Source organism: Monodelphis domestica, chromosome 5 (genome assembly GCF_027887165.1).
Source record: "Monodelphis domestica isolate mMonDom1 chromosome 5, mMonDom1.pri, whole genome shotgun sequence".
NCBI classification, from domain to species: domain Eukaryota; kingdom Metazoa; phylum Chordata; class Mammalia; order Didelphimorphia; family Didelphidae; genus Monodelphis; species Monodelphis domestica.
In genome coordinates this window covers 116,154,483-116,166,827 of record NC_077231.1, presented here as the reverse complement: position 1 = coordinate 116,166,827, position 12,345 = coordinate 116,154,483, and the positions used below count along the sequence as shown (strand labels likewise).

At 36.4% G+C, this 12,345-nt stretch overlaps 1 protein-coding gene across 2 annotated transcripts; it reads left to right on the top strand.

The window, feature by feature from the left end:
- The first annotated feature begins 299 nt into the window (after nucleotides 1-299).
- Nucleotides 300-10,214, top strand: LOC103104732 (C-type lectin domain family 7 member A-like). Of its 2 annotated transcripts, XM_007503730.3 has the most exons (8): nucleotides 300-449; nucleotides 1,786-1,893; nucleotides 4,623-4,721; nucleotides 5,303-5,416; nucleotides 6,950-7,021; nucleotides 7,243-7,394; nucleotides 8,263-8,366; nucleotides 9,592-10,214. In XM_007503730.3, the coding sequence occupies exons 1-8, from the start codon at nucleotides 374-376 to the stop codon at nucleotides 9,722-9,724; spliced, it is 858 nt and encodes a 285-aa protein (XP_007503792.2). In that variant the 5' UTR covers nucleotides 300-373; the 3' UTR covers nucleotides 9,725-10,214. The 2 variants fall into 2 exon arrangements, with proteins under 2 accessions (XP_007503792.2, XP_007503793.2); XM_007503731.3 differs by lacking the exon at nucleotides 6,950-7,021.
- Nucleotides 10,215-12,345: the final 2,131 nt, after the last annotated feature.

Below are 12,345 nucleotides of genomic sequence, written 5' to 3'. Positions count from 1 at the left end.
TAATGTTTAGATAGATGTTCAATTTAGAATGACTTTAGGATATTCAAATCCAATGAGTCTTTTCTATCACTTTACTTTTTTCTTTATTTTTGTCCCCTGTATACTACAGAAACTTCGGGGTTACTCATTCTTATTTGTTCAAGGGAGTTCATTCTAAATCATGGACATCATTTCTCTCATCACAAGCCCTTCTCTCATTGGAAATACCAACATTGTGCACATTTCCTCTGTGGTTTTCACCATTATCATATAGCAGTCATAAATGACCACTCTTCTTGAACTAAATCTGCACATAAGCCTGGACAGCTAGACAGAGAGAGATATCAGCCCTTTTCTCCTTTTATTTCCTTTTAGATTCCAACACAGGATCGGAATGGAAGAATCCTCAATTATGAACACTTTCAGCATCCATGATCAAAAAGAATCTGAGCCTCCAACTACTGCCCAAGGTAGTACCAAATTTTTCTAGGATATCTTTATAAAAATATAACATTCTAGATCCTAATCTAATATAAATACTTCTGAAAAGTGGAATAGCTAGATTTATTTTTCTTTAGTGTCTGAGGAAGGGTCATATCAAGGAAAGCATAGAAAGAGAGAAGTACACTAAGGTAAGACTAAAGCTGTAACCAATTAATTTCCAATTTAGGAGGGAATTAACGTATGGGGATTTTGAGGATGGCCATGTAGGTAAGTTGGGTCAAAGCTGGGTTAGTTGCTTTCTCAGTTGAGGTAGTGTGGTTTGTTGAAAGAGTACTTGACTTGTAGCCAGAAAGAAATAAAATTCCTTTAACTTTTTCATTTCTTCATATGTAAAAATAGGGATATTGATATCTGCAGTGCTTATCTCATCCTTTTATCAAAAATATCAAATGAGATAACAAATTTGAAATGTCAAATAAATGTTATTTTTCTTTCTAAAGTTTCTGTTACAGAGAAGTGGACAACTACTTCTGCTTCTCCTTAAATCTATCAGACCTTCTATAAGAAAAGTATTTGAAGTAACTAGTTGGCACAGTGGATAGAGCTCCAGGTTTGGAGTCAGGAAGGACCTTGGTTCAAATTTGGCCTCACACACTTCTTGGCAGCATGACCTTGGGCAAGTAACTTCACCCCTTTTGCTTAGCCCATGCCTTTCTGCCTTAAAATTGTTACTAAGACAGAAAGTAATGGTTAAAAAAAAGTAATTAATGATGGAAAGAAGCATGGTATGCTGGAAAAGCCACCAGATGTTGCATCAGGAAGGCAAGGGTCAGTCTTAGCCCTAGCATTAACTTTGTGGCACTACCCACAGTTAATTAATACCTTCAGCCCTCAATTTCTTCATTTGAAACATGAGAATGACTTTCATTACTCATGTAATTGCTATGAGGAAAATGCTTCTAAACCCTTAAAGTACCATATTACTGTGCCCTCTTGCCAATGATTGCCATTAGTGTCATTTCCTCCATTAATGTAATTTCCTTCAATAATTTCTCTCTTATGAAATGGGTAGAATTTAGAGGCAGAAGATCTTTCTGTGTGCATTTGGAACAGGTTTATGTCCAGACCTCATATTCTGACTCCTGAGGGTTCTATGGAGGCAAAGTATTTGCCACTCTATATCCTAGTGGAGCAAGACAGGGCTATTGCCAAAATTTCACTTTGCCTTTTCTCTGACTTATCCTTGTTCCATTCTGACATTAATTCATAGCCCTAAATATTCCAATGTCTTTCAATCCCAATTCAAATCCCACTCATTCTCCAGTGTCATGTGACTAATTATAGGTTCTCTCTTATAACCAGAAACGACAGAACAGGAAGTAACGACCCTGGTATGTCCTTCTTCTCTTCCTCTTACTGCTGCACCTGATGAAGAATGGGCACCAATACCCAATGACATCTTCTTCAAAGGTCTCATTTACTCACATATTATTTCTTTTATCTATGCTTAAAATGTTTGTTGGGTCTTATTTTTAATAACTACACAATGAGAACTTTAGATAGGGCCAAAAGATGGAGGTATCATGATCAAAAAGTAAATAAGAAATACACACATGGGGAACTGCTAGTCAGCTCTGGGAGAGGGGAGGGAAGAGGTGAGAGAAAGAAAATGAAGCATGTAAACATGGAAAATATTTAAAAAGAAATAAAAAAAGAAATACACACCTGGGGAGCGAGGGGGGGGGGCACCAGCTGGCTCAGTGGATGGAGAGTCCTGCCTAGAGATGGAAGGTCTTGGGTTCAGATGGGCCTCAATCACTTCCCAGCTGTGTGACCCCGGGGAAAGTCACTCAATCCCTATTGTATAGCCCTTACCACTCTTCTGCCTTGAAACCAATATAGAGAATTAATTATAAGGTGGAACATAAAGTCTTTTTTTTAAAGAAATATACATGAGTCTAAGGTAAAAAAAATTCTTGTCAACTCACAGAAAGTTTACAATATGTACTTCTAGAGCAGCATCGTAGAGTATAGAATTCTGGAGTGAGTGAGATACTCCAGGCTTGGGTTTTAGTCCTGGATCTATCACTAGCTATTAGTGTGACCTGATCAATTCACTTAACCTTCTTTCTCTCAAGTTTCACATATGGAGAAAAGATTGTATAAGAAGATCTGTTAAGATTCTTTCCCTATTTAAAACCTATGATCTTCTGGAAATAACACACATGACAAAAGTACAGTGCTTTATGGAAAGTAGGCTCTTTTCAAAAAAGATTTGCTGAATTGGATTGAATTCTATCCATATTGATGACAAAAATGAAGCACATATGCATTAAGCCTGATTCTCATTCCAAGTGGAAGCTCCTTCTGGCCTGTAGGTTACACTAATGAAAGGATATATGAATAAATACTTAAGAATATTTGTTTATTTCATTGTCATCCCATTCTATGACCACATTCTTCTGCATGGTTCTTTAAAGCATGATTCCTTATACTATTAGGAAATTAATATTTCCAAGGATGCTAGGGAAGACAAGCTGTTCTAATTACACATAGAAGAAGTATTGCATATCATGAAATGTCTCTATAGTACTACTGGACATAATATTTTTGTTGTTTGCACTGAATAGCTCATGAATGTGCTAAGTGGTGGCTAAAAAAGTTGTAACCAAGGTAAATATCTTTATGGATCACAAGAAATCCTCAAGTGAAATATGTGTGTGTAAACACTGATATTTTTTCTCCCAAGCTATATCAACAAACTGTGTATATATCCGTATAAATCATGGAAAAGTCAATAATTTTAAGTAAATGATCATTTTAACTTGGCTTTAGATAATTTTCCTGGTAGTGTATCGGCACAAGCTATAGGGGAAAGAGAATTACACCAGGACTAAGGACAGTTCCAGTTTTGACTGCTAAGCTTTGTAAACCTTGGTTTTGCTCTCTGAGGCTTAATTTCCTTCTCTGTAAAATAAGGGCATTTCAGCTATATTCTAACCTGTTCAGACCACATCTGGAGTGCTGTGTTTGTTTGAGGTATCACCTTAGAGGACACCAGAAGAGAGCAGTTAGAATGATGAAGGTATTCAGGGTATTCAAGTTCATTCTGAAAGAGGACCAGTTGAAGAAAATGGACTATTTAGCCCAGAGAGAAGATATGATAGCTGTCCAATGCCTGAAAGATTGCATCAGTATTGTACTGTTTCATCCAAGAAGCCCCTATTAGCACTAGGTAGAAGTTACAAAGAGGAAAATCCAAGATTGATCGCAGTAAAAAAAAGCCTAACAATTAGAACTCTCTGAAAATAGAATGAGCTACTTTAGAAGGTAGTAGATTCTCCCTTAGTAGAGGGTTTTTTCTTTCTTTCTTTTTTTTAAACCTTTACCTTCTATCTTGGAATCAACACTAAATATGTGTTCCAAGACAGAAGAGTGGTAAGGGTTAGGTAACTGGTGTTAAGTGACTCATCCACAGTCACATAGCCAGGAAATCTCTGATTCTCCTTTCTCTAGGTCTGGCTCTCTATCCCCTGAGTCAGCTAGCTGCCCCTCTTAGAAGTTTTTAAAGAAAGTTATATGTACTCTTTGAAGGTCTGTGGTAATAGATTTTTATTGTTGTTGTTTGGATCAGTTCTGAAGACTCACTCCAAATTCTTTAATTCTTCTTAAAACACACACACACACACACACACACACACACACACACACACACACACACCCCACATAACTCTTACTTTCTGTCTTAGTAAGACCCTAAAGCAGAAGGGCAAGGACTGGGCAACCAGGACTAAATGACTTGTCCAGGGTCAAACAGCTAGGAAGTGCCTGAGATAAAATTTGAACCTTTTTTCAGGTCCTCCCCAAATTCTAGGCCTGGTGTTCTTTCCACTATATGGCTTAGTTGCCCATATTCTGTGATTCTTAAAATTGTAGATTTAGGGCTGAAAAAGATCATCTAGTCCCATACCTTATAATTATTGTTATTTTTTTATACTGAGTCTCTCTATCTCTCCTAAGCTATTCATGGGTCTGATCTCAATTATTCCACTATTTATTGGCACTGGCATGCTGACTTGCTCCATTCCCAACTTGAGTCAGTTCATTCCTCCTTAGGTAGCTCCTGTGAGCTCTCCCTATCTATTCATGAGGCAAGAATTCCCACCATCTATAATATTTCCTTTATTTATTTCTATTAGATGATACTACTACCTCTGCTCCATGGGGATTAGTTGCAGTGATTCTGGGGATCCTCAGCCTACTGTTGATGATAACATCCATATTCTTTGGTTACCAATGTAAGTATATCAGAGCAAAACACAGAGCAGGAATTATCTACAAACTGGGCACAACAGCCTTATTTTGTGCAACTATAGAAAAGTTTATTTTTATTTTTAAGCAATAGTAACCATTTGTTTACCAGGGAGAACAAGCCAGAAACAATGAAAATACATGAAACAGAAGTCATTAGTTTTTTTTAAAAAGACCAGACTTTGAGTTTTTTAATACTGAAACTGTTTAACAAAGGATATTATAGTTTTCTGCACCTGAAGATGATGACTGTGAAAAAGCAAGAGAAGGAGAAAGAGAAGGAAGGAGAGGAGGAAATAGTAAAGTAATATATTCACTGGATAACTTAAGTATAATAATTTGCAATGTTACATATAGGAGAGATGGGTAATTCCATGTGAAAAATCTATAATTTAAAATTTTCTATTACATATCTCTCCAAAGATATCTTTTATGCTACCCTCTTGGTAATTGTTTATTGGTCACATATATAATCTACTTACTCTCACTGATGTACCTTTTTATTGTAGAGAGAGAACTTGCACTGTAAACAATCAATCACATGTATGAATTTTGTTTCGTTCTTTAGATTTGCAAAATATCAAGCAATCACCTAGTCAGGTAGATGGTTTCACCAAAGAGTTGGAGTCTTTCCACAACAAAGTAGAAAATTTCACTGGACAACTGAAGAAAATGCAAGAGGGTAATTTGGGGACTGGATTATGCTGTCTCCTCCCTCACTAATTCCCTGCTTGTTTTCTGACATATTCTTAGTCATCCTTTAAAGTCAAGCTCAAATTTGATCTTTTCTATAGTTTTCTTCGATGCCCCTAGCAAGTGATGGTCTTTCTTCTCTTAGACAGCATATAGAAATATGTTTATATCTCTGATATGTGCTTCAAAAATATTTTTAAAGTTTTTGCACAAAAAAGACCAATGTAGCTAAAATTAAAAGAAAAGCACAAAACTGTGAAAAAATCTTTGCAAAAATCCCTAATTGACATATGGTTATGGGGATATAAAGCAATTGTCTTTTTTTAAAAACCCCTACCTTCCACCTTACTGTCAATACTGTGTATTGGTTCCAAGGCAGAAGTGTGGGAAGGGCTAGGCAGCTGGGGTTAAGTGACTTGTTTGGCTTTTATTCTGATAAATATTAAACAATTTCTTATAGAGCTTGGACATAAGACCTTTATCAGAAAAAAATTCAGCAAAAATTCCTCCCAGCCAATGATTTCCTTTCTAATACATTGGGTTTATTTGTATAAAAGCTTTAAAACTTGGGCATTTTATATATGTGTGTGTGTGTGTGTGTGTGTGTGTGTGTGTGTGTGTGTGTAATTTTTATCTTTTGTATTGTATTTTGTATAAAATGTCCATTTTATATTCTTTGATTCTCTTATTTGTTTGGATTTGAATTCTTACCCTATCGTATTTAAGTCTGAATGGTAATCTCTACCTTGTCCTCTAAGTTGTTTATGATGTGACTTTTAAAATCTAGGTCATATATCCATTTGGAGGTTGGCTTGGTATATAGTTTGAGGCATTGGTCTGATGTACACTAGCAGGTATAATATATTGTCTCCTTATTAAAGGATAAGCTCCATGAGGATGGACAGCATGTCTTATCTATTTCTCCCCCAGCAACATCGCTCTGTATATGCAAAGAGTAGTCTCTTGATCTATATTCATTGAATTATATGGAAGCAATCAGTAAGTTTTTGAGTGTTATAGTGGGAGGGGGAGGAGAAGAGGAAGTGGGGCTCAAGAACTTCATTATGTGTAGGGTATTTATAAAGACGAAACTTCCTCTACTACTTCATACTCATATTACTCTGCAATTTATAGACTTAGAGATTTGCCTTAGGTCCTAAAAAGTTAAGAGGCTTGCTCAAAGTCAATGAGTCAGAGGTAGGTCTTGAACCTAGCTTTTTTTTTTTTACTCTGAGACTAGGTGTCACTTATATTAAATTTTGTCCAAATACTTATGACTTAAGTGTATGTATAGTTCTAAAGTTAATTATGTCAAAGTCTTTTAATTTCTGATGTTTTAAATCACTAAAGTGATAAATCCCTTTACTTTTTTTTTTTTTGAGAAGGGTAAATCAAACTGATATGACCATCATCTAGTTTAGTAATTTCTGTCATTTAGATGTTGCTTTAGGGACAGAACAAAGGACAAATGAAATTTATATATTTATCTGATTTTTCGGGGGGGTTCATATGCCCCTTATAGATATTTTACGGGATCTTAAAATCCGGATTGAAGACTTATTTGACATTCTGAGGACTAGGAAGATAAACCAAGGTAACTTGAGATCAAGGATGTTTATGCTTGATGACTCTGAAACTACAGTCCCATCCCATTATCAGTATTTAAGAGAAAACAATGCTGTTTCACTGCAGAGATTTATGGGGATGAAGTTTCTTTAAGAAAAAGAGACCTGGGTCCCACTGCCTCTTGACCATTTATACATTCATTCAATAAATCTCTGAATGAGCACAAATAGTTGTTTTGTTTTCCTCCAGGAAACTATTCTGAACCTTGTCTGAAACACTGGAAGGAGTACAAAGATAAATGCTACAACGAAACTCTTAAGATTGGGTCTTGGTCTAACTGTTCTGATCTTTGCAACTCTATGAATTTTACATTTTTACAATCAGGAAACCACATGCTAATGGTAAGGAGTATGTTTTTTCATTTTGAGAAGTGAAGTTTAAACTGCAGCAAGCAAAATTCAAGGAAATGGTTGACTTATAGGTGGATGAGATAGAAAATGAGCAAGAAGGAGAGAGGGTAGCAAAAGAACGAAGCAGTTATTGAGAAGGGGGAAATCAGCACAGAGTCGCAATCTTGGCTTCACAGGAATCCAGATGCCATTTGATATTCTTTAAGATGTCTCTATACTAGGCTGAATTTAATTCATTTTCCTGAAATGTAATAGAGTAACCTCTAAAAAACTTTTTCTTGATTCCATTTTAAAGAGGAACATACATAAAATATGATTTTATTTATTTCTATGGACTCTCTCCCTGACTTGCCCAAGTCAGAAGCACAGGGGCTGCTTATAGGCCAACCTCATCTATTACTGAACAGCTTGCAGCTTTGACCTGCTTTGGTTCGGATCTGGTCCAATTCACCACTCAGGTAGCCAGGTGTCTCCTGCTCTTGGGGTCTCGCCATATCAATGCTGAACTTAGTTCAGATACTCTATTGACATAACTCTGAATTCTTGAGCCCAAACCACCCACCAGCCTCTGCCTCCCCTGCAACAGATAATAGCTCAATAGTCACAAGAACTGAATCTGAGTCCTAACACACTGATTGTGTAATCTTGGTCCAAGTCCATTTATTTGAGCCTTACTTGCCTAACCAACAAAGTACAGTAATAAAATTTGTACTACTTACCTCACAGAGTTGTTCTAAGGAAAGAACTTAAAAATACCTTCGAAGTTCTACAGAGGTATGCACTGTTGTTATTAGTGTTGAATTATGCCTTTATCAGTGCCAAGAGACGATTGTAAATTGTGTATTCTGATTCCTCACAGGAGTTCTTGATGACATTTACATTAAATGATATCTGGATAAGTGTCTCTTATGAACAAGACAGTAAGGAGTGGAAGTGGAGAAGTGGCTCTTATTATCCTTTTCTGTAAGTGCCTGGACACATCTCAAGTCCTAAAAACCATTTTTTCTTATTATAGATCACCTATGCCTTGGGGAAATAGGAAAAAAAGTTTTCTACAGTTTGAGTTTAGAAAGAAAGCTGACCTTGGGGTTGAAGGCACATCTTCAACTTGATCTCTAGACTCATTACACTTGAAGACAATTGAGTAAGGAAAGAGGTGGGTTGGGGAGGAAATGAAGACCCCTTCTTGAGGAAAGAAATAAACAATCCCTGCACCATAGCTCAACATAAATCTATTTATTTATCTATTTAAAAAATTATTTAAAAAAAATAGTTTTCCATGTTTACATGATTCATTTTCTTTCTTGCTCCTCTTTCCTCCTCCAGAGCCAATAAGCAATTCCACTGGTCAACATAAATTTCTAACTCCTCAGAAAACCACCTGATTAAATAGATACATAAATTTTGAGGATCTAGATCTTTGATTTCTTTGGTGGAAATTCTTAGCATTGAAACTATCTCCACCAATGCAACTAGCAACTTCCATCTACCATCAGATATTTAAGGTTAAGAGGGATTAATTGACATGTTCAAGGTCATGTGACTAGTATGTACCAGAGGTAGGACTTGAATTACTACATATGCACAAAAAAGAATTGTCAGGGACAGAATTCCTTTTCCTTACTTTGGAGAGTCAATTTGTTTTGTCCAAAACCAAGAGATCCAGATCCAGAATCTGGTAGGTGTGGAGTAAGCCCAGATATCACTGAGGAAAATAAAAGCTTTTAACCCATCCCAGAATATACCAGACACTTTTGACTCCGGAACTGACATCATCCTAGAGCCTTTGGATCAATAATTTCCTAAAAATATAATGTGACCTCAATGACCAATTTAATTGGGAATAAACCCTAAAATACTCTCTTATAACCCCAAGTTAGAATCAAAACTCAAACAAGGTAAGGGGCTAAGAACAAATTTGAGAGGGTTTATTTTTTTGCCATTTGCCTGAATTCTGGGTTTCCAAAGTGAAGGATGGAGAGGAAACATATAATTAAGTGTTTCTCCTTCCAACAATAGCCAAATTCTGGTGGTCATTAGAATTATGTTCTGCTCCTCACAACTGACTAAAGTAATTCTTATATGTGGAAAATGTATGTCATTCAGAGCTTCTCCAGTGGCTGTGGAAAATCCCACATAGGAACAGCAGATTCAGAAGATTTTATCTGTCTTTTTTTCATTTTTACAGAAAGTCACCAAAGCCAGAACAGGATTTAAAGGAGTTATGTGTATATATAAAGTTAAACCCCATGGGTTCCTATCCCTGCGATGAGACCTTGTCTTGTATGTGTGAAAAAAAGACTTTCGGTGCTGAGAATTAAGATGACACGAGAATCCATTTCCTGAAATGTCTCAATCACATCACAATTCTGGGCCATCACCATGTCCTATTTGTGTTTCTTGCTTTTGTGATTTCTTGGCATTTTATGATATATATATATATATATATATATTATATATACTTTCAAAAAAGATTCTGTTTCATGTACTAGCGATGGAAGGAGATATTTTATGGCTTTTTAAAAAATGTTTTTCCAATTACATGTAAAAACAATTTTAAATATTCTTTGTTTTTAATTGAGTTCTAAGTTGGAATTTCTCTATCTTCCTTCTGCTCTTTCGCTCTCCCAGAGATGGCAAGCATTCTGATATGGCTTTTACATGAATATTCTGGCTTCTGTAAGGAACTTGAGCCATCATATTCTGCTGTTTCAGAACACCCAGGAACAATAAGAGAATTCTTTCAGATAAAGTGACTAATGATATATCATTTTGTTTGGATAGGGATACATATAACTGGGTTAATGAAAACATTGTAATAAATTATTTATTTTCTTTATAGTCTTTCTCTCTTTTGGGGGTTAAGATAGATTTGCAGATTGTGACTGTCTACCCATTGTTTTGCTGCAGAGGCATAAGAAAATGATATTAATGATAAAATGACATTTCTCAGAATCATAGAACCTCTCGGTTGTAGGTATAATCTAACAAAAATATGACTGATAATCTCCCTTTTGGTACCCCTAATAAGTGGTTTTCTTCCTCAACTTTGAGCATTTTCAGAAAAGGGAACACCATTGCATTGTAAGAAAGCCTTTCCATAGAATCACAGAATCTCCAAGTCAGAAGGGTAGCAACTGAGGCAACTCATGACTCCTGGTGTATAGGGGGGACCTGCTCCAACTTCAAAGTACTCCATTGATTTCTATATACTAAAAACAAAACCAAAGCAACAATATAACTTGGGAGCCTGCACTAATGTGTTTACTTTTATGAGTTGGTCAAATGATATAATTGGATTGAAACAGAGCTATTTAATGAAATAATACGGAAAGTAGCAGTAAAGCATTTCTTACACAAACATGGGATGCATTAATTCACATATGTGATGCCACCAAAAATAACACAAAAATCAGTTGGGAGTGTAATAAAGTCTAGGAAATACACATAGATAGAAATACAAGTGGTCAAGTCATATGGATGGAGGAGCAGCTTACCTGTGATGCCTTCTGGTGATGTTCTTGCACTACACCCACTGGGTTTGCTCCCTACAAGGCTGGCATGGTATGTATTCTCTGCATGGTGGATCTCCACTATTCTTGCCTTTTCTAAATAAGAATTGTAGCCTGTGGTGGTGGAACGTCTCTCTACTTCTGGCTTCTGACTTTTCCTGGAGGATTATGACCTTCCCAGAAGAGGAAGAATAGGCTCTTCCATCTCTTTTTGAGCTTGGAGCTTTGTAGATTAGGCCAACTGTTTTAATGAGTTGAGATCTTTGTGTATCCAGCATCAGACAGGGAAAATGCTTCAGCTACTTTCCCCTACTATAATGAAAGGGAAATATATCCATTCTCAGAGTCTTAATTGTGGGGGGTTCTCTCTGTTAGAAAATGATGCCTCTAGATACCAAGATGTTTAGGAATACAGATTGGTTAACTAAGTAGAGTCCATAGGCATTTAATATTTTCCCAGACATTTCATTCTCTTGTTCTCCATGAATAATATTTGTATTCCAAGTCTCAGATTTAGAGCTACAAAGTGCCTTTTAACATGTCAACTTCTGATTGACAACCTGAACCGTTCTAATATTATTCTTAGAATTCGCTATTCAACAAACTGCCAAGGGTGCTCTGATTTGTAAGCCCTTCAGTTTTTCTCTCCTAAGATTCTTTGGATCTTGTAGGCAAATGAATATAATTGAGTAAAAGTCCAGGTGAAACTGAGAAAGGATTCTTCTTTCTCTCCATAATTCTTTATTCCAAATTCCTTCTTTTTGATTAAAAAAAAAAATCCTGACCTTCTACATTAGAATCAACACTAAGTATTTATTCCAAGGCAGAAGAGTGGTAAGGGCTAGGCAACTGGAGTTACATGACTTGCCTAGAGTCACACAGCTAGGAAATGGCTGAAGCCCTACTCAACTCAGGAGTTTAGTAAGAAGTTGTTCTTTATATGCAGCCTTAATTTGCATCTAAGCAATTTCCACACTTTGCTTCTTAGTCCTGCCCCCTAGGGTCAAGCAGAATAAGTCTAATCCCCCTTCCATTTGCTAGTCCTTCAAATGCTTGAAGACAACTGGCATGTCTCTCCTTCTCTGGGCCAAGCATTCCTTGTTCCTTGAACTATCCTTTGTATGTGATCAGTTTGGAACTCTTCATCATCATCTATCTGACTTCTCTCCGGCTAATTGGTACCCTTCCTAAACTATGGCAGAGTATTTTCAGTATGGTCTGGTCAGAGTAGAGAACAAGGGGAACATTCCCTCCCTGATATGAGATACAAGGTGGACTCACCATTGGCTGCACTATCATATTGGTACATAAAATTTCTGATCAACTCAGTTCTTGTTCACACAAATTATTGTCCATAGATGATTCTCCCATCCTGTACATGTGAAGCTGATTTTGTTAATCCCACGTGCAAAACTTTATCCTTCTCTCTT